The following is a 24845-nucleotide window of genomic DNA, read 5'->3' as shown; positions in this document are numbered from 1 at the left end:
GCAGTTTCTTTTAAAGTTTAATTTGTACATACCACAAGACAAAGCAGTCCTACTTTTGGGTATTTACCTCTGTATGAGAAATGAAAACATGTGCTTGCACAAAGACCTTAATCGATTAAGAACTATGTAATGTTTTGTACGACCAACAATAAAAAAAAAGAAAAAATGCATGAATAAATAAATAAAAAAAAAACAAAAAACAAAGACCTTAATCGAATGCTTAAAGCAGTTTTTCTCATATCTGTTATGAACTGGAAACAACCCGAGTGTCCCTTGGTTTTCAGTAAGTAAGCTGAGTTTGCTGTATCTGTATAATGGCATATTCCTTAGCAGCGACAGGAGCAAACCACTGACCCTCACAGTAACGTGTTTGTGTGCCATCTTGCCCACGTGGGGCCCAGAGGACCACGTGGACTATGATCCCTTCTATATCATGTGGTAGGGTGGACAGGACTGTGGGGCAAGGAACAGCTGAGCAGTTTCCGGGGCGGGTGTAGTTGACAAGAAGGGGCAGAAGGAGCATTCTGTTGTGGTGCAGATATTCCATATTGTGAGTCAGATTGGCGCTGTGGTTGTATAACATCTGTTCAAACTTATAGTGTTGCACACCTGAAATGGATGAATTTCCTACCTTATGATTTTTCCTAATTATATTTCAGTGGTTTAAAAAAATAACCATTTCTTGTTTTTTTATACAGAGTGTTGCACTCTACATCCTTGGTGATGAGAGCTCTGTTTCTGAGGAGGCCTCCCAGTATTTATCCAAAATAACTTTGGGTAAGTTGGTATAATAACAGGCCTATGAAAATAAATTTTATAAATGTGAATATTGGAATTGAAATAAAATGTTCATAAGCGTTTGCTTTAGAGGCTGTCTTGCCTCTGGTACTTTTCTAGTTTATATTCCATAAGTGATTTTTCAGATACCAGAATTACTTAGAATCTTTTATTTTCAGTGTGTCTAAAAAGGACTATGTTAGCCTCAAGGAAGACATTAAACTTTGGCTTTGCCATAGTACTGTGCATTTTATTATTTTATGAGTGGTTTGTTTGTGAATTCTCATTTCCAGAATGATTATCAAAATTTTATTTTATTGTCTTTTAGCTCCCCAAAAGTCACAAGTGGACCAAGAAGAAAACAGGTCTTTTATTCTGTTTGAATTTTTGTGTTTAAATTTAAAACAGTATTGTTTTACTGTTCTATTTAATAACTTTGCTTTTTCTTCTCCTACAGTTTTAGTTTCCGTCATGCTACATCAGTTTCTAGCCTAGCTGAAAAGTTAGTTGTCTGGATGACAAGTGTAGGTAAGAACCCTTCTGTTACCCCCCTGACTGGTCCTGCATCCCCCAAGCCTGCTGGGACTGGGGCAGGAAGGAGGGGCTCTGGCTTTAGGGCAGGTCTTGGATTGTGATTGCGCTTCTCCAGGCCTGCTTCCTTTGCTGGTGATTTCACCATCTCTGCGTCAGAATAACTGGGGGACCTGCTTTTTATCCTCAGCACTTTGAAGTCCTCATTATTCATTGTGGGCCAGTTGAGGCTGTATCTGTGGAAACTTTAACCACTGTTCGTTCAAACTTGAAGCCTTGTATCAGAAGCCTCTGGTATCAGAAATAGGTATTTCTGGCAAAGTCTGAAATTAATTGTATAAATGGTACAAGAATGCTTTTGAAGGCTGAAGGCTGAAGATTTTAGGCACCATGATGACATTCTCTGGAAAAGAGGAAAGAGTTCTGTATTTTCTGTTCCCCAAACCTGTGTTTCTAGGTTTTAAATTAACTAAAATATTAAAGAAGTGTTTTCAGAAACAGTTGGAAAAAACAAAATTAATAATTGCTGATATGAGTATATGATTAAAAATATATGAGGGTGTTATATAGAGTTCTGTGTTAAAAATAGTGCTTTAGTGAATATTTCAGATGTTTCTGAAATCTTTTTATTTTTTTGGTTGTGCTGGAGATTGAATCCAGGGCCTTGTGCAAGCAAGGAAAGGACTCTTAAAACTAAGCTGTAGCCCTAGCCTGATGTTTCTGAATTCATGTCTGAACTATATTCTAAATGAAGTTTTCTGTTTTTGTTTTTTTTTTTCCCGATACTGGAGGTTGGACACAGGGCCATCTTTCCTGGTTGTTTTTTATATGCCATTTTGAAAATGAAAATAATTGTTTTAGACTTTACATACTTATGCCAGAAAATATTGGCTGAGTTCTGTCTGTATCATCTAATGCTTAGTGAAAGTGTTATTCTCAAATAAGGAAACATTTTTCATTTCAATAATTGGTCAACTTTCTAAACCTTGAATAATGCATAGCTTTATAAAATTTAGAAACTCACTATGGGAAAAGAAGTTTGCATTAGTCTGAGGATTCAAAAAATTAAATATGAAGTATATTATAAAAGAGAGTGAAATATGTATATTTAGAGAATTAACCTGAAAGCAAGTATTGCTATCCTTATCATGAAGCTTTGATGGGAGGGAACACTAACGTGGAGTTGAGGGTCCTGCTCTCTGCTGCTGGGTGGAACCCTCCATACCTCACTACCCACCTACCTATCTGCTACCTTCCCCTGCTTTTCTTCATAGTTCTGTAGTTTTTTGCGAGGGCGGGGGCAGGGGTGGAGGCTGGTGGGCCCTGGGGATTGAACTCAGGGGCACTTGACCATTGAGCCACATCTCCAGCCCTATTTTGTATTTTATTTAGAGACAGGGTCTCACTGAGTTGCTTAGCACCATGCTTTTGCTGAGGCTGGCTTTGAACTCGAAATTCTCCTGCCTCAGCTTCCCGAGCTGCTGGGATTACAGGCGGGTGCCACAGTGCCTGGCTTTTGCATTTTTATGTGTTGCTTTGTATGGTATGTTATTGAACCTTAAGTAAATAAATATTCACCCATGCTAACTCCTGTAGCAGTGCCTGGAGTCATTCTACGGGGACAGACAGTAGAACTTGGCCCTTCCCCCATCCCTTTTTTACCATAGTGACACAGTGTTGCTGTTGAGTATTTTTATACTTGTGTGTGGGTGCCCAAGTTCTCTAGATTCTGTCTGGCTGTTGGTGGCCTAAACCAGGTGCACCTCACTACCGTTACTGGTTGTAACAGTTGATACCACATGGGCTGCAGGTGAGAATTCCTGGTGCTCTGTGTCCTCGCTGGCACTTAGTATGGATTGACTTCAGGATTGTCAAGGGAGAGTGAGATCATATTTGCCAGTGGTTTCAATTGTATTACCCTGACCACTCTGTAGGCAGAGTGTCTTTTTTCTTTTTTCTTTTTTTTTTAAAGGTTATTCCAGGGGTGGGAAGAATAACTAGAAAACTTACTATGATCCCCCTGTGGTTTTCCCCTCTTTATTCTCTTCTAGAATTCTAGATTTTTTTTTTTTAAAGAGAGAGTGAGAGAGGAGAGAGAGAGAGAGAGAGAGAGAGAGAGAGAGAGAGAGAGAGAATTTTTAATATTTATTTTTTAGTTCTCGGCGGACACAACATCTTTGTTGGTATGTGGTGCTGAGGATGGAACCCGGGCCGCACGCATGCCAGGCGAGCGCGCTACCGCTTGAGCCACATCCCCAGCCCCAGAGTGTCTTTTTTCATGTGTATTGACCATTTGTGGGAAATGGCTTTGGTCCTTTGTGGTTTTCCTATTGGATTGTCTGTGTTTTTCCTCAGGCTTTTAGGCATTGTCTTTGATATCAAGTCAAGCCATTAGTGTAGTAGTAAGATGAATAAAATGAATTTCTTTTCTTCCTGTCAGGATAGAAGTGTATTATCCAGTCAGAGGATAAATGGCAATTGGGAAAGTAGCAGTTCTTAATCACCACTGTCCCTTGTTCTCCCTTCCTTTCATCACAGGATTCACTGAGAGAGATTTGGAAACTCTTCCTTTTGGAGTTGCTCTTCCCATCAGGGACGCAATTTATCACTGTCGTGAGCAGCCAGCATCAGACTGGCCAGAAGCTGTCTGTCTCTTGATTGGACGCCAGGATCTTTCCAAGCAGGCTTGTGAAGGAAACCTACCCAGAGGGAAATCTGTGAGTGGGAACATCGGGTAGTCAAAGTTCAGTTTTAGATTAAAAGAAAATCAAAGAAGAAATGTTTTTTAAATTTTTTTTATATATATATTTTTTTGCTGCAAATATACTTTTAATTTGTCTTTTACATGCCAGGTGGGGTTTATTATTAAATACATCTTATTGATTGTCAATTGGGTACTGGAGCAGGAGATTTTGTGGCTGTTCTGTCTTGCCTAGACCTTTTTACTTGAGTCAGGACAGGCACTGAATCAGTAGATGATCACCATGACTGTTTCCCTGTTTGTACCCAAATTAGTCATTAGCCACTTCATGATTATTGTATAGAAAAAATGAGAACACGTGTATCCTGAACTTGGTTACTATATCACTTTTGTTTCTCATACTTTCTGATGTGTTGAATGTCCTTTTAAGTAGGTATAAATATATCCTTTAAATTACATAAAACTGAAGCCCCAGGAAAAGATTTTTTTTCTTTACTAGAATTGAGAAGATGTCTTAAGTTACCCCTCATGAAATATTGCCCTTAAGTCTTTATCTGCTTAAGAGTAGGTCCTAAGAAGCCTAGAAATGAAATATTTCTTTATATCCAATTATCTTTTATAATCAACTTCTCTTATAAATGCAACTTGTAGGTAGCTGTGGTTGTCAGCCATTCATTAATTATATCAAAATAGCTAGTAGGGAGGGTTTTGAATGTTCTTAACACAAAGAAATGATCATGATAGAAATCTAGCTACTCTAATCATGCCACAGTGTGTATATGTATTGAAATGTCACATTAAACCCTTAAAATATGAAAAATTATGTATCAATTTAAAAATTTACAAGTTTTGTGAGCTGTAGCCATGGCAGAACACTATTAGCATATATGAGATCCTAGGTTTGATCCCTAGTACCATAATAAATAATTAAGAAATGTATGAAACTTCTAGAACTCTAGTTAACTTTTTTAAAAATATTTTTTTAGTTGTAGTTGGACACATTACCTTTGTTTTAATGTGGTGCTAAGGATTGAACCCAGGGCCTTGCACATAGGCAAGCACTCTAGTGCTGAGCTACAACACAAGCCCCTCTAGTTAACTTTTAAAAATAAATAGTACCTCATCAAGGAAGATTCAGGAATGAATCCCCTCCTGGTGACTCATGTCCCTGAGGAAACAGTGGGGATTTGGCTCATCTCTTAGTAGTGTTGGAATTGTCACATAGAAATTAGTCCATTAGGTCTTGGGCCCTTAATGAGTCTTCAGCGCCTGCGTGAAAACTTACTCCCAACCCCAGAGTTGCCTCAGTCCCGTGCCAGAATGTTTCCTTGGGGATCCCATCTTCAGCAGGGTGCAATACATCTCTTTAAATGTGTACCAAAATATCCGCTCTTAACAAGAAACAAATTTTATTAACAATATGTTCTTTCCCTGACCAAAAATCGTCTTCAGTATTTTTTTTTTTATAAGAGGGAGTATTTCATCACCATTAACAATTACTTAAATGTCATCATATGTAATCTCACCCAAATTCAATTTGTTCAGTTATTCCAAGGTACATTTTGTAACATGAGCTATCTGGGCTTGTATTTTCTGGGTAACTCTCACTCCTGACGTACTATCATGTGTCACCCAACAATGAATGTGTTCTGAGAGATGTGTCACTAGGCAGTTCTGTTGTAAAACACCTTGGTACTCATGGCCAGTGCCAGTGTTCTTTTAAGGGATCACTGTCTGTTTGTGATCTGTTGTGAAGGAGCTGTGCTTATGCAGGGCTTGACTATGGCTTCCTTGAAAATTAAATCCCCCCAGAGCAACCACAGTGAATTGGTATGAACTAACAGTGATAATCTGCTCGTATTGGTTATTTTTTTTCATGCTAACGTTGTTGCTTCCACATTAAGTGTAGCAAAAGTTTAATAACATTTTCAAGTGAGATTTAATTTTTTGCTAAAGGCTTATAAAACTCTTCTTGGAAGCAAGTGGAAGAATCCCATGTGAATGCGTCTTGGTTGTAGTCAGACTGAGTTACATGAACCGGAGCGCCCTTAAAGCCCCCAGCAAGATTCTGAGGACAGGGTGGCAGTCAGTCCCTTTCTTCTTCTTCTTTTTTTTTTTAAGTTGTAGATGAACATCCATCCTTCCTTCCTTCCTTCCTTCCTTCCTTCCTTCCTTCCTTCCTTCCTTCCTTCCTTCCTTCCTTCGCTGAGAATTGAACCTAGTGCCTCACACATGCTAGGAAGCACTTTACCACTGAGCCACAACCATAGCCCTCTTTTTAGGAAATTTTTATTTATTTATTTTATGTGTTTATTTTTTAGCTTTTTTAGGTGGACACTATATCTTTATTTTGTTTTTTTTTTTTTGATGTGGTGCTGAGAATCAAACCCACTGCCTTACGCATGCTAGGTGAGTGCGCTACCACTTGAGCCACATCCCCAGCCTCTATTTTTTAATTTTTTAAGAAAATATTTATTTCTTAATTGGACACAATATCTTTTATTTATCTATTTTTTTGTGGTGCACGTACTAGGTGAGCGCTCTGCCACTGAGCCACAACCCCAACCCCGAAATTTTATTTTTTAACCTCTTAAAAAAGTCTTTCATTTGAAACATACTTAAGAGGAAAAAAGTGAAAACTGACCATTCTGTAAAGGCACTGATCAGCAGACAGAATTGAAGGTAGTAGGCTTGCAGTGAGCAAAAGTGGGCTCAGAGTCCACTGGGAATAGTTTCCTTTTTAAAATGGTTAGGGTGTAGATTTTTACAGTTTATTTAGAATTTTTCTGACTAACTTAAATTTTAAAATTTTCCCTCAGTTCAATAAAGAATGTTACCAAGTAGAGAATCGTGAATGCAAAGCCAGCCTCAACAAAAGTGAGGTGCTAAGCAGTTCAGTGAGACCCTGTCTCTAAATAAAATACAAAAAAGGTCTGGGGATGTGGCTCAGTAGTTGAGTGCCCTTGAGTTCAATCCCTGGTACACACCCCCATGCCCCCATCCCCGCCAAAAGGAAAAAAAAAAAAAAAAGAATGTTTCCAAGTAGGCACTATATTGCTTTTAAAAAAGATCTGAAGGAGCTGGGCATGCTGGTGGCTGGTATGGTTCCACTAACTTGGGAAGCTGAGGCAGGAGGATCACTTGAGCCTAGGAGTTCAGGCCAACCTGGGCAACATGATGTGTAGCCAGGGTCCCAGTGTACCCTGGGAATCCACAGTCCTGCTTTGGAAAACTTGTTTACAAACTGTGCTGGTGTAGTCATGGTGTATTAGCTGTGTGTCCTCACATTCAGTAATTACCTGTTGCTGTTTGTTAAATTATTATTATAATGAAGTCTGTCACCCAGGTGCTCTCATCAGATGTTCCTTCAGGAACAGAAGCTGAGGAGGAGGATGATGGCATGAATGACATGAACCACGAGGTCATGTCTTTGGTGTGGAGCGAGGACTTGCGGGTGCAGGATGTGCGCAGGCTGCTGCAGAGCGCGCACCCCGTTCGTGTCAACGTGGTGCAATACCCGGAGCTCAGCGACCACGAGTTCATTGAAGAGAAGGAAAACAGGTAAAGGAGCACATCCATTGTCTCCGGCCAAGTGTTTTGTTAGATCTGAGACTCTGTTTTCTCTTCAAATTTTTAGCATTTGAGGCTCTAAACAGATTTTAAAAGTCATAATGAAGTTAAAACCTAACCACAATTTTTTTTTTTTCTCTTTTTTTCTTTAGTGGCACTGCTGGGGATTGAACCCAGGGCCTTGTGCATGTGAGGCAAGCACTCTACCAACTGAGCTACATCTCCAGCTCTCTTAATCACTCATTTTAATTTTTCATCCAGCCTCAGTAAAGCATACATGTTTTCAGAATACCTGTGGCAGTTGAGGGCATAGTTAGATCCTCCTCCTCTTGAAATACAGCAGTGTACTGTTTAGAAAACGTGAATCTAAAACTATTTTGCTGGTAGTCACCTTCAGAATTGTAAACAGCAAAACACTGCACTCATTCTTCTGTGTCTTAATCAGGAATAGATTTTGAGTGTTTTTCTTTTAAATGATTTTTTTTTAAGTGTGACAGGTAATACTCTACAACCATTTGGTTGGATACACTATAACATGTTATAGCCCTTTATAAATTGTTAGACTCAGTAGTAACTGGTGTCATGTCTGTGACCTTCCAGAGCCATTGCCCTTGGATACTTGAACTTAATTTTTAAGTTTTTATTCTTTTTTCTGCCTGTCTCTCCTGTCTGTCATTCCTCTGCCACTGTTTTCTAGTTTTTACTTTTTCTAAAGGCTCTGCTTTAGGGGGAGGAGGCTACCTGTCGTAGCACAGGCTACAGAGGCTCTGAGCCATAATTTCCATATGCAGCTAGGCACTAGTCATCTATAATGAGCAGCCTGAGGGTTGGACAAGTTGAGTGTGGTGCCTAGGAGTAAGGAGCGTGGGCTCCAGAGCCAGGCCTGGCCACTCTCTGCTGGGTGACTTTGGATGAATTACTGAAGCAAAGCTACCTCTGTTGCTCCCTGTGTGCACATGTCTCCCCTCTGCACCCAGTGTGATATATATATCTTTAAAAATTTTTTTAGTTATAGATGGACACAGTATCTTTACTTTGTTTATTTATTTTTATGTGGTGCTGAGGATTGAACCCTGGGATTCACATGGGAGAGGCAGGTGCTCTGCCACGGAGCCATAGCCCCGGACATAGTCGGTATTTGTATAGTACCTGGAGTCCTGCCTCGCACACAGTGAAGCTCCGTACTGCGGGCCAGTGTCACTATCAGAGCATTGCTTCTTAGATGCTCATTTTTTAAAAAAAATTTGTTATTATCTCTGAAATGAGAATGCATCTTTTAGTCAATAGATGTCAGTTCACTTGGTAGCATTTTTCTTCCTTGGTACTTTGTGAGCTCATGAAGCATTTAATTAGTGGCATCTTATATTCAAGAGATACAGTATTCTTATTATCGCTGTTATAATTTTGGGACTTTTGCAGGGCTGAATTGGATTATGTATAAGATTTCCACTAAGGGGCTAGGTTGTGGCTTAGTGGTGGAGCGCTTGCCTAGCAAGTGTGAGGCACTGGGTTCAATTCTCAACACCACATAAAAATAAATAAATAAAAATATTGTGTCTATCTACAGTTAAAAAAATTTTAAAAAGTAAAAAATTTCCTCTAAAAAATTCTGTGGGAAGCAGCCTCTTGGCCTTTCCTCTCTATTGAACTAGAAAAGGAATTATATATGCGTATAATTACGAGGGGAGAGTGCTTATGGATAGCTTCATCTGCAGAGAGAATGTGCGCCCATTGGTTAGCTTCTGAAGGGATATTTCTGTGTTTTTAAATATAACTTTGAAAAGCATTTCTTAGTTACAAGTGCTACTTTCAAAATTTGGTAATATTTTGTCTTATTTTAAGGGCTTATATGGAAAGGAATTCAACATAGAAACAAGTCAGAGTGCTGTGTTAATTTTGTAGGAGAGCCCACAGCAACTGTCTGACCCTGGGGCATGCCTGCTGAGTGGTGGTCTAGTGCCGTCCTGCCTAGCCCACGGGAGTGAAACCTTGGGTCTGTGTCCCCAGGAGGCTTGGAATCCATTCACCTTTCTCTCTCTGTGTGTGTATAAACCATGTGGTGGATTGCTGGCCAAAGAAAGGGGGAAGGAACCTGCAGGTACTGAGGGCAGCCAGAAAGCCACACAGTGACAAAACCTAGAAAGTACCTTATTTATCAGTCAGAGTAGAACTTGACATTTCTTTTTTCTAAACACTCAGGGAGTATTGGCTTGGTTTGTAGGCAGCTGGGTTTCATTCAAAGCAAATATGAAACAAAAGAAAGGAAATGTATCTCCCCCTTAGAGTCCTTATTGGGAGCAGGAGTATTAGAATGAGATATTTCTGTTTGGGTTCTGGGTTTGCCTTGTGGTGACTTTATCTTACATATTGCCTTCTGTGGAAGTGCCTGCCTACTGGTGACATACTTGGCTTTTAAGTTTTTCATCTCTTGGTTTTTACTTTAATCATAGATTGCTCCAGTTGTGTCAGCGAACAATGGCCCTTCCGGTCGGGCGAGGAATGTTTACCTTGTTTTCATACCATCCTGTTCCAACAGAACCACTGCCTATTCCCAAGTTGAACCTGACTGGTATGTTATATTCAAAGGGGAAACACAAATGTGCTTCACTTTGTACTCCATGCTGTGTGTTTGTGTGTGTGTGCATACATGTATACACTACAAATAACACAGTATTTAAAATTTATTTTGCATGCATTTTTAGAAATGTTTTAAAACCATGTTTTCAAAGTGCTAATGAACCTGACAATTGCAATAATTAGAATATATATCTTAAATATCCATCAATAACTTGAGCTAATATAGAACATTCAAAACATAAAAAGAATTCAGTATTTGTACATGATATAGACCAAAAACAAAGGAATCAATAAACAAATTCAGACTGAACATGGAGATTCCCAAATGTTTAATTTGTATTGCTTTTAAATATATCGAACATAAAATTAAATTTAGTGAATGCTTCTTTGTAGTTGATTGGGTAACTCATGTCTGTCAACAGATGCTTTTTATATAGCTTTTACAACTTGGCATTTTTTAACAATAGCATATGATTAGATATCTGTCTACACACAGAGAGGGATTGGCACATACAAGAGCAAGCAGATTTATAAAGTTCATCTCTTCTTAAAATCTAATTTTTCCTTAATGTCCAAAGAAAAATGTGGGATGAAATGTTTGAAATTAACCTCAGTATCATTGGTCACCTTTTGAGATTTGTTATTCATGTAGTTAAACTGTGATGTGAATCTTTATTTTAATTTCCAGTTAAGCTTCCTATAATTTGATAGATTTCAAAGCAGTGCATATCCTACTCAGATCCATGTAAAGTTAAATCAGTATCATTATTATCAACCCCTTGCATTGTAGCCAGACAGTCAATGAGCAGTTATTATTTTTTCCACCTGGCACTAAGTTTGACTCTCATTTATGAAGTTTAAGTGCCCATACAGCCTGATATCCTTCCAGGTGTTACGGGGCTAACGTAAGGTTTCAAAAGCAATGAAAGCAATCTTATTTTCAAAGATCTAAATTTAATAAGTTTGTTTTGGAATTTTTATTCTTTCAATGTAAACTCCCCTTTGGCTGGACAGGGAGAGCTCCCCCTCGAAACACAACAGTGGACCTCAACAGTGGGAACATTGATGTGCCCCCCAACATGACAAGCTGGGCCAGCTTCCACAACGGTGTCGCTGCTGGCCTGAAGATAGCCCCAGCCTCCCAGATTGACTCCGCATGGATTGTTTACAACAAGCCCAAGCATGCCGAGTTAGCCAATGAGTATGCTGGATTCCTCATGGCACTGGGTCTGAATGGGCATCTTACCAAGCTGGCCACTCTCAACATCCATGACTACTTGACCAAGGTGAGACTCGCGCTCCAGGTCCTGTGCTGCACCTTGTCTGCCTGCTGCGTCAGCCTCTCCTTGCTCTGCTGGCCTTTCCTTCCTGTCCCCCTGAGTCTCTTCATCTCCTATAGGCGGGATCATCTTTCTAAAGTGTGTAAGCCAGTGTGGGCCACTCCCCTGCCAGAACCGTCCAGCCATCTTCCACTGCCCTTGATGTGCTGCCGGGAGCCTGTTTGATGCTCCCTGCTTCTCCAGCCATATCCACATCATCTTCCATTGCTCCTCCTCAACTTGAGTGCCCCCTTCCTGCCTCTTTTTTGGGTAATTTGTGCTCATCCTTCAAGTCCTGTTTATGTCAGTTTCTGGTGGTGGCGTTGTGGTGGGTACTGGGATTGAACTCAGGGGCACTTGGCCATTGAGCCACATCTCCAGCCCTATTTTGTATTTTATTTAGAGACAGGGTTGCTTAGTGCCTCACATTTGCTGAGGCTGGCTTTGAACTCTGATTGTCCTGTCTCAGCCTCCCCAGCTGCTGGGACTATAGGCGTGCGCCACCGAAGCTGGCTGGCTGTATTATCTTCAGAGATTACTTTCCTGATAATCCTCTTGCTCCTCTAATCTTAAATGGGTTCCTTTGTAAATACTCTTTTATGATACTTGGTATTTCTTAATTTTTTATACTAATTAAAAAATATTTATTTTTTAATTGTACACAATACTTTTATTTTGTTTGTTTTTATGTGGTGCTGAGGATCGAACCCAGGGCCTCACATGTGCTAGGCGAGCGCTCTACCGCTGAGCCACAACCGCAGCCCACTAATTTTTTTCTTATTCTCCTGTTTTCTCTCTCCCTCCCTCCCCTACCTTTCGGTTTTTGTGGTGCTAAGAATCACACCCAGAGCCTGTGCATGTTAGTGCTCTACCACTGAACTACACCCCAACCCTTTTTTTTTTAGAATTCTTTTAATATTTATTTTTTAGTATTTGGCGGACACAACATCTTTGTTTGTATGTGGTGCTGAGGATTGAACCCAGGCCGCACGCATGCCAGGCGAGCATGCTACCTCTTGAGCCACATCCCCAGCCCCACCCCAACCCTTTTATTACTTTTTTTTTGGTACCAGAGATTGAACCCAGGGGCACTTTACCACTGAGTCTCATCCCCAGCCCATTTTATATTTATTTTTTCTTTTGAGACAGGGTCTTGCTAAGTTGCTTAGGGCATTGTTAAGTTGCCGAGGCTGGCCTAGAACTTGCAGTCCTTTTGCCTTAGACTCCTGCAGGGATTATAGGCCTATGCCATCATGCCCGCTTTTTTTTTTTTTTTTTAAAGTCGTAGATTGACACAATACCTATTTCATTTACCTGTTTATGTGGTGCTGAGGATAGAACCCAGTGCCCCACACATGCCAGGCAAGTGCTCTACCCCTGAGCCACAACTGCAGCCCTGTAATTATTTTTTAATAATGGACTAATTTGTGTATTTTTAGTTTAACACTTTTTTCCTTATTGTACACTAGCTATAAGAGAGCAAAGTCCATGTTTACCACTATATTCTTGGTGTCTGTCATTGCCTGTCTCATAAAAGTTCTTACTGGAAGTGGCAGGTAGTATTTCATTTAAAAATACATATTTGTTTGGGTAGTGAGTCTTAAGTTTACTCTCCTTCCATCTTAGGGCCATGAAATGACGAGCATTGGACTGCTACTTGGTGTTTCTGCAGCAAAACTGGGCACCATGGATATGTCAATCACTCGGCTTCTTAGCATTCACATTCCTGCTCTCTTACCGCCAACATCCACAGAGCTTGATGTTCCTCACAATGTCCAGGTGGCTGCAGTGGTGGGCATTGGCCTCGTATATCAAGGGACAGCTCATAGACACACTGCTGAGGTCCTCTTGGCTGAAATAGGTATGGGGTTAATAGTGTTGAAAGACATTATTGTCATAGGTAAATGTGTCCCACTCCATATGATCCCAGGTTAAGTCATAGTAAAATTACAAAAATTAAGGAAAAATAGTAGTAGCTTTTATGAGCACAGAGTAACTAACAAGCTACAAGTAATGGTTTCCAAGGCTTGTGTTACTGTGCAGATAATTAGATAGGTACTTATTTGGCAGCCCTGTAACAGAATTCCAAAATGAGGTACCTCTGGTCTTAATCACATGTGAGCATGTGATTTTATCCACTGTGTCTTTTCCAGGCAGTGTCTGGCAGTGGCCCCTTAAAACTCAAGAGTTGATTGTTTGGGCCCCTGGTGTCACTTTGTTTCTTCTGCTGGGCAGTAGTGCTTGCAGCGGAGTGGAAGATGGAACCTGCACATGTCCATATGCTTTAAATCATCTCTTCTGATGAAGCCCAGAGCTGTGTAACTGCTGTATAAGTACTTGTTACACATGCTACTCAGGGAATGATGACCGGAAAAGGTTGTGCATGATCAGTAAGAGGGAACCAAAGAATGCAAGCACGCTTCAGTAGTGTGTCCATGGTGCCTGCTGGGGTTCCAGACCAAAGCCGGCCTCCAGGTCCACTGGAGGCTGTTTCAGAGGATAAACATGGTAGGGCAGTACAGATTGGGACTGATAATGGGGTCTACTGTAATGATGAAAGAAATTATTCACAAAACTGGGATGTTCCTGTTACCAAAATGTAACTTAAGTTGTTGATGTGAAAAATGCTTACTCAGGAGGTATCCAACACTGGTATTCATCTTCACGGTAACTCAACATACTGTGGCTGTCTCATAGTGATAACTGATGCTGTCATTGCATGGTCTCATCGCCGAGCATACCTCTCTTACATTGTATGAGAAGATTTGATTTTGATGTGTATGCTCTTTTATACATTGCCATCAGAATTGCTTTTTGAAAATAGATCAATCATAAAGTTTTTTTTTTTTTAAATTTTATTAGTTGTTGATGGACCTTTATTTATATGTGGTACTGAGAATCAAATCCAGTGCCTCATACATTCTAGGCAAGTGTGCTACCATTGAGCTACAATCCCAGCCCCATCATAAATGGTTTTTAAAATTAATTTATATTGTATAACATCTCCTTGAGTTGATGTCTTGTAAAATGCCTGATCATTTCTGTCTTCCGGACTTTTTAGGTTGTTTCTGATTCTTTGCTACTTATGTATAGGTACCTTTATATAATTTTTTCTTTTTTAAATTTTTTTTGTAAGAGAGAGAGAGAGAATTTTTTAATATATATATATATATATATATATATATATATATATATATATATATATATATTTAGTTTTTGGTGGGCACAACATCTTTATTTTTTTATTTTTATGTGGTGCTGAGGATCGAACCCAGTGCCTTGCGCATGCCAGGTGAGCGCACTACCATTTGAGCCACATCCCCAGCCCAATAATTTTTTTCTTTTTAATTGCATTTTCCCCCCAGGGGATAAAATCCTAGGCATGTGAACTCTTTTTGGAGGGAGTGCTCTTTATACGTAATACATTTTGTTTTCTTAAAGGGTAGAGGTAGAATTATGGAGTGCATTTTTAAAGTGTGAATTTTATATCCAACCTAACTTTTAGGGTCAATACATAGAAATTTTACCATAGTAGGGATCAGTCTTATGTAGATTTAAAATAAGTGAGAATGTATCCAGAGAAAGTGTAGACGCTGTTTGTGATGGTGTCACAACTTTCTCAAGGAGTCATACTGAGCCCGTTTCTCTTAGGCAACTTGAAAGTCAACTCTACAAAATTTGTGTGAGTTGGAGTCTTAGGAGGCTGGCTTGAACTGGTTGCTCTCTTCCTGCAGGACGGCCCCCTGGTCCCGAGATGGAGTACTGCACTGACCGAGAGTCATACTCTCTAGCTGCTGGCCTGGCCCTGGGCATGGTTTGCTTGGGGGTAAGCTGCACGTTCCCATGCTCCACTTGGGACATCTGCATGTCTAGAGGAATGACCTTGACTTTTAACTTGGATGCCACTCTGCCCTGCTGTGATTTAACCTGATTTCTCAGCCCTTCCTTCTGGAAATTTTTCAAAGTTTTGCAGATAGAGAGAAATTGTAATGAAGAGTGGGACCTGAATGTGTCTTCCCCCTGGCTTAGATAATAGGTATTCATGAGAGAACTAAGGGAAAGAAGTTTCTTGAAAAAAGTTCAAGACGTAAGGTGAAGAAGTGACAGCCCACTCTGATAGAAGACAAAATATATGATAGGAGTCCTCAGAGTCGGCTGAAGTGCTAGCTAGAAATAAACCCTGACCCTCTCTTGCCATTGTGATGTTTACTTTTTATCCCAGAATGCTGCCATAATAGCATTTGCTTTGTGACATTTGCAATGTCTGGTTGGCCCATCTTTAATTTCTTATAAGGGATGTGTACGAAATGACAGCAGACATTTCCTCAAGTGATTGTTCCACTTGGAATGTAGTTCCCCTGAAGAACCACTAGTTCAGTGTATGGTCACACTAAATGGCATAAAGAAAGTTTTTTCTTATGTGCAGTCAAAAAATTCACCATGTGTTTGACCATCTGTTGGAGTTTTGACTTAGCATTTGAGCTGAAGAGGCAGGGTACAGTGGCAAAGCATCATACTGGGAATGGGGCCTGAATTCAGATCCTGACTAGTGAGTTAGGTCAGTTGATTTCATTGTTGTCTACGGACAGTTACCTCTGTGGACTGTCGAGCAGAACTGCCTTGTTGTACATCTAAACCTGCATGTATAGCTAGGTGACCTTGGGCTTAATCCCTCTTTACCTCACTTTCCTCGTCTATAAAATGGGACTCTTAGTAGTAGCTCTTGGCTAGGGTGTTTGAATTAAGTGAGTTAATTCATGTTAAACATGCACAGAAAGGAACCTGGCAACCAGCAAGTAGCAATAAGTTACTGATTACCGTTGCTGGAAAATTTTACAGGCACAGTGATTCACACTCCAGGTTTCAGTTACACAGCTAATCTTTTCCTTTACTGTAAGGTCACTGACTGTTTTGAAGCTTTTCATGTATTTTACAAAATCAAAGTACTTAAACTTGAACACATACATTTTATAATTTTTATGAGAATAGTTTCAATATTATAAGGAATGTTTATTTTAATTGGAAAGAAAGCAAATCAAAATACACTGATTTGAAGTTAGTTCAGTGTTTCACCTGTTGTGGGTACGTGTTAGGGATTTTCTTCTGTAAGATTTCTCTTCATGCCTCTTGTTTTGTTTTCTAGCATGGCAGCAATCTGATAGGCATGTCTGATCTCAATGTGCCTGAGCAGCTGTATCAGTACATGGTTGGAGGTCATAGGCGCTTTCAAGCGGGAGTGCACAGGGAGAAACATAAATCTCCAAGCTACCAGATTAAAGTAAGTCCAAATAAACTAACAGAACCTAAGAAGTTAATTTAATAACAGTTGTTCTCATACCAACAGTTGTAGATATGCTACTTTGAGGTGTTGACTAGCATTCAGAAACATAGTTCAAAGTCTTAACATTAGTGACTTCTCTTTCAACAGGAAGGAGATACCATAAATGTGGATGTGACCTGTCCAGGTGCTACTCTAGCTTTGGCTATGATCTACTTAAAAACCAATAACAGGTATTTATGTCCTTGCTCAATCTCGCCATGACAGCCTATCTTCCTTTCTGACCTCAATAATAAATTATCTTACATATTAATTTTCTTTCTGCTAAAGGAACCTGATTTTCCTTCTCTTAAATTCTGTAGGTTAGATTACTGTAAGTAATCAGAATTGGCAGTGTAAATTGCTGTTATACTGAATTGTCTAGGGAATAATCACGAGAACAAAAAACTGTAAATGCTCAATGCAGATGTAGGTTTTTACTCCTGAATATTTTCAGCTGGATGCAGAACCCAAGGATATAGAGGGCTGAATGTAACTGCCAATTTCTATTCTTTTCTGTTTCGTAGTTAATGTCACTGACAAACAGTGTCAAAGGTTCTTTTCGAACATCATTGTGAGGATTGGTTAAGCCAGAAATACTTAGTATTATTTGTTCCTGGTTAACCATTTTTAAAAATGATTCTGCTTAGCTCTGAAGCTTTGCTGACTGCCAGACAGCCTGCCTTTCAGTCCCTGCTAGTTGCTGACACTTAAAAGTAGCCCTTTGACATTTATTTTAACATTTGCATAGGAGAGTAATATAGTTAGGTAGGAGACACATTATATGATGGTGTAAGTCTTTTCATTTAAAAAAAATAGAATAAGATGCATGAAACTTTTCAGTGTTCAAAATTCCTCCCTTTAGAAGAGTGAGAGTATGGAGAACTGACAGAGTGGTCAAAATTCTTGTTCATGTTCTGTTCAGGTGAATGTGTCTATCAGTGCCTTCTTGACCCTGGGAATACTTCAGTGAACAAAACAAAACTAAAAACCTCTGCCCTTGTGGAGCTTAGGTTGTTGGAAGGTGCAACACATACATAATAAATATTTGGTTAGAGAGTGGAAAGTATTATGGAAAAAAGATCACTGGAAGAGTGGGAAGCAGCATTTTGAAGTTTCTTAGGATGATTGATTCCTTTGCTCTCTATCTGACCATAACCCCGCTGGGACCTCCACCAACAGATCCATCGCAGACTGGCTCCGAGCTCCTGATACTATGTATTTGCTCGACTTTGTGAAACCAGAATTTCTCTTACTTAGGGTATGTGCATTTTCATTTTTCATTTCTGTTGACATGAGGGGAGTTTACTTAGGCTTTTCAAATTTAGCTTTCAGATATAAATGCATTGACAAGAGAGCCTTTTACTTTTAATTCATCATGTATATCTGATTGGCAATGTTCTTTTGAAATATCCCAAATATAGCTTTAGGAATTGTAGGAAAGGCAACCACATTGATAATGCTTGATGTGACATTTCTCTTATTAATAGTAATAGAATTATTATTATTCAAAACTTCCTTAAAAAGCAGCAAGTAAGGGCTGGGGTTGTGGCTCAGCGGTAGAGTGCTTGCTTGCCTCGCACATGCGAGACCCTGGGTTTGATCCTCAGCACCACATAAAAATAAATAAGTGAAATAAAGGTATTGTGTCCATCTACAACTAAAAAATAAATATTAAAAAAAGCAGCAAGTAACTAGAACTTTTTTAGCTTTTGTATTTTTTATATATTTTTGAATTATTAAGAGTGTAACAATATTGTTAAGGGTGTAATGACAGTAAAAATTTTGCAGTTGCCTAAAATTTTTGTCTTTTTTTTTTTAATGTTAAACTTACTCTGTGAAATCTTTTGAATTATGGTGTGTAGGCAGAGCTGTGATTCCTCTCTTGTGAGATTTTTCTTTTATACAACAATTTAAAAATCTTTTCTAACTCCTCTAAATATTGATGATGACTGGTACAATTTTAATTTTTCTTTAAGAGCTAAATATTTTAATGAGTAGCCTAACTTAATACTCTATGCTTATTTTTCAAAGTTGCCATCAACTAGAAATGATTCTTAAATATTATTACTGTTAAAAAAAATCTATAAACTTTGCCTGCTCTAATTAATTTTATCTGTTATGCATTTTTAAGACCCTTGCTCGATGCCTGATTTTGTGGGATGATATTTTACCAAATTCCAAGTGGGTTGACAGCAATGTTCCTCAAGTAAGTACTTCAATAAATAGTAAACCTTTAATAGCATAAAATTGGTATTTTCCAAAATCCTGTAGAATAATTTTTCTTGTGAAGGCAATATTGATTACTGGGATATCCAGTTAAGACAGAAGAACTTGCATTGTGAAAGTGTGTACTGACCACAGACCTTAGCCTTCCCTTTTGACCCTAGATACCTAAAAATTATGGTTTTTTAAAAAAATCAAAATACTAGAAAAGAATTTTGAAATTTCAGTTCTAATCATACATTTATCTAAGATGATATTTTAACTGGTAAAAATTTTGGATCATTTATAGTTGTTTGAATTATTTCATAGCATGTTTATTAAATAAGCCAAGTATATTAATTAAAAATAAAGAGGCCCCTTTGTAAAAACTTGGAATCAAATATTATAACTGTTTCCTTTAGTTCGCTATTCATTTCTTGTGGTCTCTCACTTCATTTGTATTTTGAAACAAATCTAATTATTCTAGATTGTCTGTTTCCCTTAATATTTTCATAAGAAAAATCTCAGAATAAAGAAATGTTGAAAAAACTTCATATGAACATCCATATTTGCCAGTAGATTCAACAATTAATAATTTATTCCGTTATCTAATCTGTCACTTTTGTATGAATTTCAAAGCTGCAGTAATGAACTTTCCTGAATAATTGAGTATGCATATCCTATAATATGTGTGCACGTGCGCGCGCGCGCGCGCTCTCTCTCTCTCTCTCTCTCTCTCTCTCTCTCTCTCTCTTTAGTTAAAGGAGTCAGTATTTTTGTTTCTTACAAGACACAGTTTATATACCCTACAGAGCACAAATCTTAGTGTGCTCCCTGGTAAGATTTGACAAATGCATATGCCTGAGGACACAAGCCTGTGTCCCTTGTTCCCCTTCCCTGAGCCTGTCACATACCCCCATTCTCAACAACCAGCATTCTGCTTTTTCTCCAAAATATATTATTTTTACTGATGTAGAAGTTTACATTAGTGAAGTATAGTGTACATCCTTTTTGTCTAAAGACTTGCTTCACTCAGAATGTTTTTGAGACACTGGTGAGTATGTTAATAGTGCTTCTTTTTTATTAAGCTGTGATCCATGGATGCCTCTATCCATTTCTTTCTCCATTTTCTTTTGTGTGACACTTGGACAGGTTCCAGGTTTTGGCTCTCGTGCCTTAGGCTTTCATGAACATTCATGACAACGAGGACCCAGCCCCCAGAGCTCAGCATATCACTGTTGCTGGGAAGCCCAGGCTGATCCAGAGTCACCCAGCTAGGAGGGGCTGGACAAGACTGCAGCCTGGCTGTTGGGACTCTGGAGCTTCAGATTTTTGCACTGGACCCTGTACAGGACTTGAGTATGGTGGTCTTTTCTTGTTTCATGTGCATCTCTAGCTCCACAGCTCTTAAGTGATCACACGTCTCCTTGTGACCACTCAAATCTGTTATGATTTTTTGGTTTTTAACTTTAGGGAACCATAGAATGGTGACAAAGGACCAGATTTAGGACTCTTCCCTACCCCCCAGTTATTTCCAACTCTGTTCTTTAATGATACGTAAGTGTGATGTTGTCACCAAGGGTGGTACAGATTAATAGAAGTAATGATTATAGCTAACACTTACAAAGGACTTACTATGTGCCAGGTGTTAATTTTAAGAGCTTTCCATGGATTAAGTAGTCTGATTCTCATAGAAAGGTGGGACCAACTGTTATGCTTATTTGTAGATGAGTCACAGAGCCATCAAGAAACTTGCCTGTGGCCTCAGAGCTTGTAGGTGCCTCTGCCGGAATTCAGAGTCAGGCCTTCAAGCTCCTCAGTACATGTTATGTTTGAAGATTCAGAGTATATTTTGAAGACTCAGAGTAGCTTAGAAGTGCCTGCTGTCCAAGTAGAGCTTTCCTGTTACCATGTGATGCTGAGGGCAGACACTTCAGTATGAATGAATCTTGAGATGAGGTTATTCATGTGTGTACAAGTAACTCATTTCAGAGTAGTGTAGTTCCTTAGAATGTCACTCAATTTCTGAGTAAATAACATTCAAAAAAAATTGTTTTTTAGAGAGAGAGAGAGAGAGAGAGAGAGAGAGAGAGAGAATTTTTTTTTAATATTTATTTTTTAGTTATCGGCAGACACAACATCTTTGTTTGTGGTGTTGAGGATCGAACCCGGGCCGCACGCATGCCAGGCGAGCGCGCTATCGCTTGAGCCACATCCCTAGCCCAACATTCAAAATTTAAAATAAAGTCTATAAAGGAAGGGAGGAAGAGAGAAGAAGTTACCAGCTTTTATTATACAGCTAACATAATTGCTTGTCTCATTGGGATTATGTAGGAGAAAAGGTATATCAGATTTTCAGTTTATTTATTTGATAGATGCTAGGACAGTTAATTTGTATTATACATTACTTACGACAAAGTTTCCAAAATTAGATCCTCTGAACAAGGCAATTCGATTTCACTCAGAGAGATACTATTTTCTCTTATAATCTGTCAAGACAGATTATCATTTTGATGATATTCAGTCCATAGATGACTATTGTTAGTGACTTGTGAATATTTATTGCATTCCTGATTGTTATTCTCCTGAACAGTCTTCAGAACAGGATTAAAAGAATAAATCTTCAGTTTCACTTATGTTCTGTGTACTTTCATGCATTTAGAGAACATGTAGCCTTTTCTATTTGTAATTTTTCAGAGTAAAAGATGAAATCTGTTCTTGGCTGTTAAAGGTAGATATTCTGTGTCGTGTTATTGATAAATTATTCACTCCCTCTACTGAAAGGAAAGGGGTGTCTGCTTGAGCATGTTGACAGTGTGGTTTAGCCCTGATAATGAGCCCAGCAAGTCGCCTCCCCTCTGGGCAGGTAGGCTTGGTACCACAAGCATCCCATGAAGGAGTGTGTCTGGTTGGATTTCTCTCCAGTGGCTTTTTTCTTCTTCCCATCTCCCCTCATCCCTGCCCTAGTTCTATAGCCATCATCTTTGTGTTTTAGTTGACTGTGTGAAATGTTGTTATTACTATATTAATTCTGAATATACTTAAGTCTTCTTGCTTATATTTGTTCAGTCTTATTCAATTCTTATTCCATTTTAGATTTGAAATATGATTGTGTTTAATGTGAATAAAATATGGACCTTTGAATGCAATGGTTTGGTGAAGCTTGTTTTATGTAAATACAGCCACCAAGAGCAGTATAGTGTTCTTCAAATTATTAAATATTTGTAACTAGGACAATGACGTTCAAGTACTCTTGCTTTCTGTCTTGACAGATTATAAGAGAAAATAGTATCTCTCTGAGTGAAATTGAATTGCCTTGTTCAGAGGATCTAAATTTGGAAACTTTGTCGTAAGTAATGTATAATACAAATTAACTGTCCTAGCATCTATCAAATAAATAAACTGAAATGTCCTAATAGTAATACTGTTGTCTCTGAGAGCTTTTGCTTATCAGATGTTCACAAAGTTAATTTTTTTTTTAACTCTCTGAATATAGAAGCTCTTTTTGGGAGGGTGGGTGCGTGGATGGGTGCCGAGTGTTGAGCCCAGGGACCCTTAACCACTGAGTTACATCCCCAGTCTTTTTTAGGTTTTTAAATTTTGAGACAGGGTGTTGTTAAGTTGCTGAGGCTGGCTTTGAACTCATGGTCTTCCTGCCTCAGCCTCCCAGACTGCTAGGATTAGTCGTGTGCCACCATGTCCTGCTCTGAATGCAGAGCTCTTATCTGTCCCTCAGGAAACAAGATTGGAGATTTAACTTGTACCTGCTCTTCTTTCATTCTTTCCATTTAAATTGGCAACAGTTCATTAAAATTCTGTTTCTGCGGCATATGAAACAGTAAGCAAGAGGGAGACACTTCATCAGTAAGGTTCATGTGGTGCTTCTGGGAACAGCTGCACAGAACCTGCTGATTGGTTCAGGCACACTTGAGCATTCCCAGAAGGATGTGAGCTAGGTTAGACAACAGGATGTTTGTGACTTTTATCCCAAGATAATAGATAATAATGCTTTTAAAGGAGAATGACAGTTAAATTTCTCATTATTATTTTCAGGCAGGCACATGTCTACATAATTGCAGGAGCCTGTTTGTCTTTGGGTTTTCGATTTGCTGGCTCAGAAAACTTATCAGCGTTTAACTGTTTGGTAAGAAGTAGCTTGGTGTCCTCTGTTCTGTTCTCTATTTCTCTCTCTCTCTCTCTCTTTTTTTTTTTTTTTAAATCAGAGTCTTAAGTTGCTTCTTTTAACGTTGAATTTTTCTTTTGTTTTCTCCAGCATAAATTTGCAAAAGATTTTATGACTTATTTGTCTGCACCTAATGCTTCCGTAGTAAGTCTTTTTATGATTTTTCTTGGGACTAAAATAAAACTCAAAGAAAATTCACTGATAATCCAAGTACTTAAGTGTTGTCAAATGTGTCTGCTGTTCGAATTAGAAATGGGGAATTTCAGGCTGTGGTGTATCGTTTTAGTTTTGTTCTGGGATATTAATGAGGTGAAAATATGATCACCCTTGAAGGATGCACCAGCATCTAGATTTTGTGATGAGAGAATAGATAGGGAAGACCCTGGCACTTGGGGATGATCATTCCTCACATTTTCAGTACTGAATGTTGGGAATGACTTTTTAAAAAGATCAGCACTTGGTGAAGATTCAGTTGCTCTGGTGTAATTGCTGCTCTACTGACAAGAAGGTTGCTAGATTTTATTTCCTGGGAACACCACCCAGACCTATGCAGTGGCTAAATTCACTGGTTGTCAGCCCTGTGAGCTGGGAAGTTTGGGTAAAGGGCGTAGAGAAACTCAGCAGTGGAAGAGTTTGATGTGCTCAGAGATACTGCAGAGCAAATCCTGTAGGGCAGTTATTAATTTTTTTTGATGCTAACTTTTGCCTTTTTCATTTAATTTATCATTTTAAAGGAATATTTGTACTTTACAGAAACAGCAAAAAACTGTTTAAGTACCTTGTATATATACATATAGGAAAAAGTATAGAAAAAAATGAATCTAAAATGTCAGAGCTAATTCTCATTGGGTCATGGGATTCCAAGTGATTATTATTTCCTTCTTGGCACTTCAGTTTTTTGAATGTTCTATATTGAACTTAAATTCTTAATCAGTGGAAATACTCGTTCTTACAAATTTCTTTAAAGTTACAAACACTGATAGCCTTCCAGTGACGGTGTGTTTAGTGTTGGTGATAGGAAATGTAATGCAGGTGTAGCAATGTCACCATCTCTTGTCATCAGACAGGCCCTTACAACCTAGAGACCTGCCTGAGTGTGGTGCTGCTATCCCTCTCCATGGTGATGGCTGGCTCAGGGAACCTCAAGGTTCTGCAGCTTTGTCGCTTCTTGCACATGAAGACAGGAGGTGAAATGAACTATGGCTTTCACTTAGCCCACCACATGGCCCTTGGGCTTCTGTTTTTGGGAGGAGGAAGGTAAATGAACATGTACTTTTTCCTCAATAAAAAGATCTCATGAGTGAGGTCTATAAAGTTGACCTGAATTTTCTTTTTCGAAAGTATAATTTTCTGTTCTTGGCTCTTTGCTTTTTCATATATAAATGTTGAAATTTGTCATGTTCCAGTCTAGATGATCTGACAAAATATTGATTGATATTCACGGATCATGTGCATCACTCTTAGGGCAATTGGACTGTGCCAGTCTTAAGTCTCCAGTCTGTGAATGTGTGCATGCCTTCATCTGGTAGCTCTAGCTCTAGCTGCTACAGTTCCTACAGGACATGGGCTTTCCCCTTTAGAGACCCAGCCTGCCATTGACTCACCTTTCTGGGAGTACAAACAATAAAGATTACCAGGAAGGTGTGAAAGTTTTCTTAAAAAGTT

At 38.9% G+C, this 24845-nt stretch overlaps 1 protein-coding gene across 2 annotated transcripts in view; it reads left to right on the top strand.

Annotated features, from left to right (window-relative positions):
* Positions 1-24845, top strand: part of ANAPC1 (anaphase promoting complex subunit 1) — an 85627-nt gene that overhangs the window by 43623 nt on the left and 17159 nt on the right. For both annotated transcript variants that reach the window (XM_081265012.1, XM_081265011.1), the window contains exons 22-38: positions 699-777; positions 1106-1142; positions 1235-1305; positions 3847-4025; positions 7356-7570; positions 10030-10148; positions 11171-11442; positions 13102-13336; positions 15210-15301; positions 16619-16753; positions 16904-16986; positions 17975-18053; positions 18927-19001; positions 22270-22346; positions 23051-23141; positions 23271-23324; positions 24244-24437. In XM_081265012.1, coding sequence (XP_081121138.1) covers positions 699-777; positions 1106-1142; positions 1235-1305; positions 3847-4025; positions 7356-7570; positions 10030-10148; positions 11171-11442; positions 13102-13336; positions 15210-15301; positions 16619-16753; positions 16904-16986; positions 17975-18053; positions 18927-19001; positions 22270-22346; positions 23051-23141; positions 23271-23324; positions 24244-24437 — 2087 coding nt within the window. The remainder of the gene's footprint in view (positions 1-698; positions 778-1105; positions 1143-1234; positions 1306-3846; positions 4026-7355; positions 7571-10029; positions 10149-11170; positions 11443-13101; positions 13337-15209; positions 15302-16618; positions 16754-16903; positions 16987-17974; positions 18054-18926; positions 19002-22269; positions 22347-23050; positions 23142-23270; positions 23325-24243; positions 24438-24845) is intronic.

Source organism: Spermophilus citellus (genome assembly GCF_964194105.1).
Source record: "Spermophilus citellus genome assembly, chromosome: 13".
NCBI classification, from domain to species: domain Eukaryota; kingdom Metazoa; phylum Chordata; class Mammalia; order Rodentia; family Sciuridae; genus Spermophilus; species Spermophilus citellus.
This window is presented reverse-complemented; position numbering and strand designations above follow the sequence as displayed.